The sequence below is a fragment of the Hipposideros armiger genome, unplaced genomic scaffold (assembly GCF_001890085.2).
Source record: "Hipposideros armiger isolate ML-2016 unplaced genomic scaffold, ASM189008v1 scaffold_675, whole genome shotgun sequence".
NCBI classification, from domain to species: Eukaryota; Metazoa; Chordata; class Mammalia; order Chiroptera; family Hipposideridae; genus Hipposideros; species Hipposideros armiger.
The window spans coordinates 434,063-435,150 of record NW_017732025.1 but is presented as its reverse complement, the minus strand read 5'-3'; the positions used below and the strand labels follow the sequence as shown (position 1 = coordinate 435,150).

The window sequence follows — 1,088 nt, the reverse complement described above, 5'->3', positions numbered from 1 at the left end:
TTTTATCTTTTTAAAAATAGCATTTTAATAATTAGTCTCAAGGGACATGTCTTTCTTAGCATACCGGCCATTGTATTTTACCTTTTCTTTCCTTTTAAAACAGATTTATTTGAAAATGTTTATGCATCTACAATGAAGAGAAGAGAACTTGAAAATCTGAAGGATAATATTGGATTCAGAGGTCATCAGCCACTTAACAGCATCACCGTGTCAAAGAAACGCAATTGGCTATATCAGAGTACTCTGAGACCTTTTAATTTGGAAGAAGAAAATAAGAAGTGCCAAGATGTAAGTCATTTATCAATCTCACCTGTTTCTCTGCCTAAACATCAGCTATCACAACATTTCCTCAAACCATCAGAAGAATATTGTACGTGTGTGGTGTGTAATGCTACAGATTCTTCATTATCAAGAAACTGTTCTTTAGACTTTAATGAGGAAAATGATGCAGATGATGAAGGGGAAATATGGTACAACCCCATTCCTGAGGACGATGACTTTGGGATATCAAATGCTTTGAGTTTTGCTGAGGCAAACGCTGCTGTTCTGAAGTTTCCTGCTATCAGTTTGAGAGTGTTGTCTAGCCGTGACCTAATGAAAGCAGAGCAGCATCCTGAAGACTTGCTGTGCTCTTCTGAGCACACAGGCAATGTTCAGAGCACACAGTCAAATGACATGAATCCTGTAGATTCTGTCTGTTCCACAGAGTTTGTGCAACAGTACAAGCAAAGGGTTGGACACAAGACACAAGAGGGTATAATGGTGGAGGAGAGTCCCATGTTGAAATCTCCTTTTACAGGTAAGGATGATCATCTAGCTGCCTTTTCTTTCTTCTTCCATTTTTTCAATTCTTTGGCAGTAGCTGAAACTAAATATAGATGTCTGGTGTAGCCAGGTGCTTTTCTTTGCAAAGTGAATGCATTTTCATGAAAATAAACTCAAAAAGGTTTATATACATTTTTATATACATGGTGGTTGATTATTTTGATCAGACTTGGTTTTGTAACCTGATGTGCTTTAATGTGTCGATCTTTTGAGACAGTAATTATTTTTCTCTTAGTTGGAAGAAAGGAATCATGGGGAGTCAA

General features: G+C 37.1%; 1 protein-coding gene across 5 annotated transcripts in view; it reads left to right on the top strand.

Annotated features, from left to right (window-relative positions):
* SYDE2 (synapse defective Rho GTPase homolog 2) overlaps positions 1-1,088 on the top strand; it is a 61,245-nt gene that overhangs the window by 10,981 nt on the left and 49,176 nt on the right. For all 5 annotated transcript variants that reach the window (XR_002122121.1, XM_019626414.1, XM_019626412.1 and 2 more), the window contains exon 2: positions 104-799. Coding sequence is in view for 4 of the 5 variants with exons in the window: in XM_019626414.1 (XP_019481959.1) it covers positions 104-799 (696 nt within the window). In the remaining variant the exon portion in view is untranslated. The remainder of the gene's footprint in view (positions 1-103; positions 800-1,088) is intronic.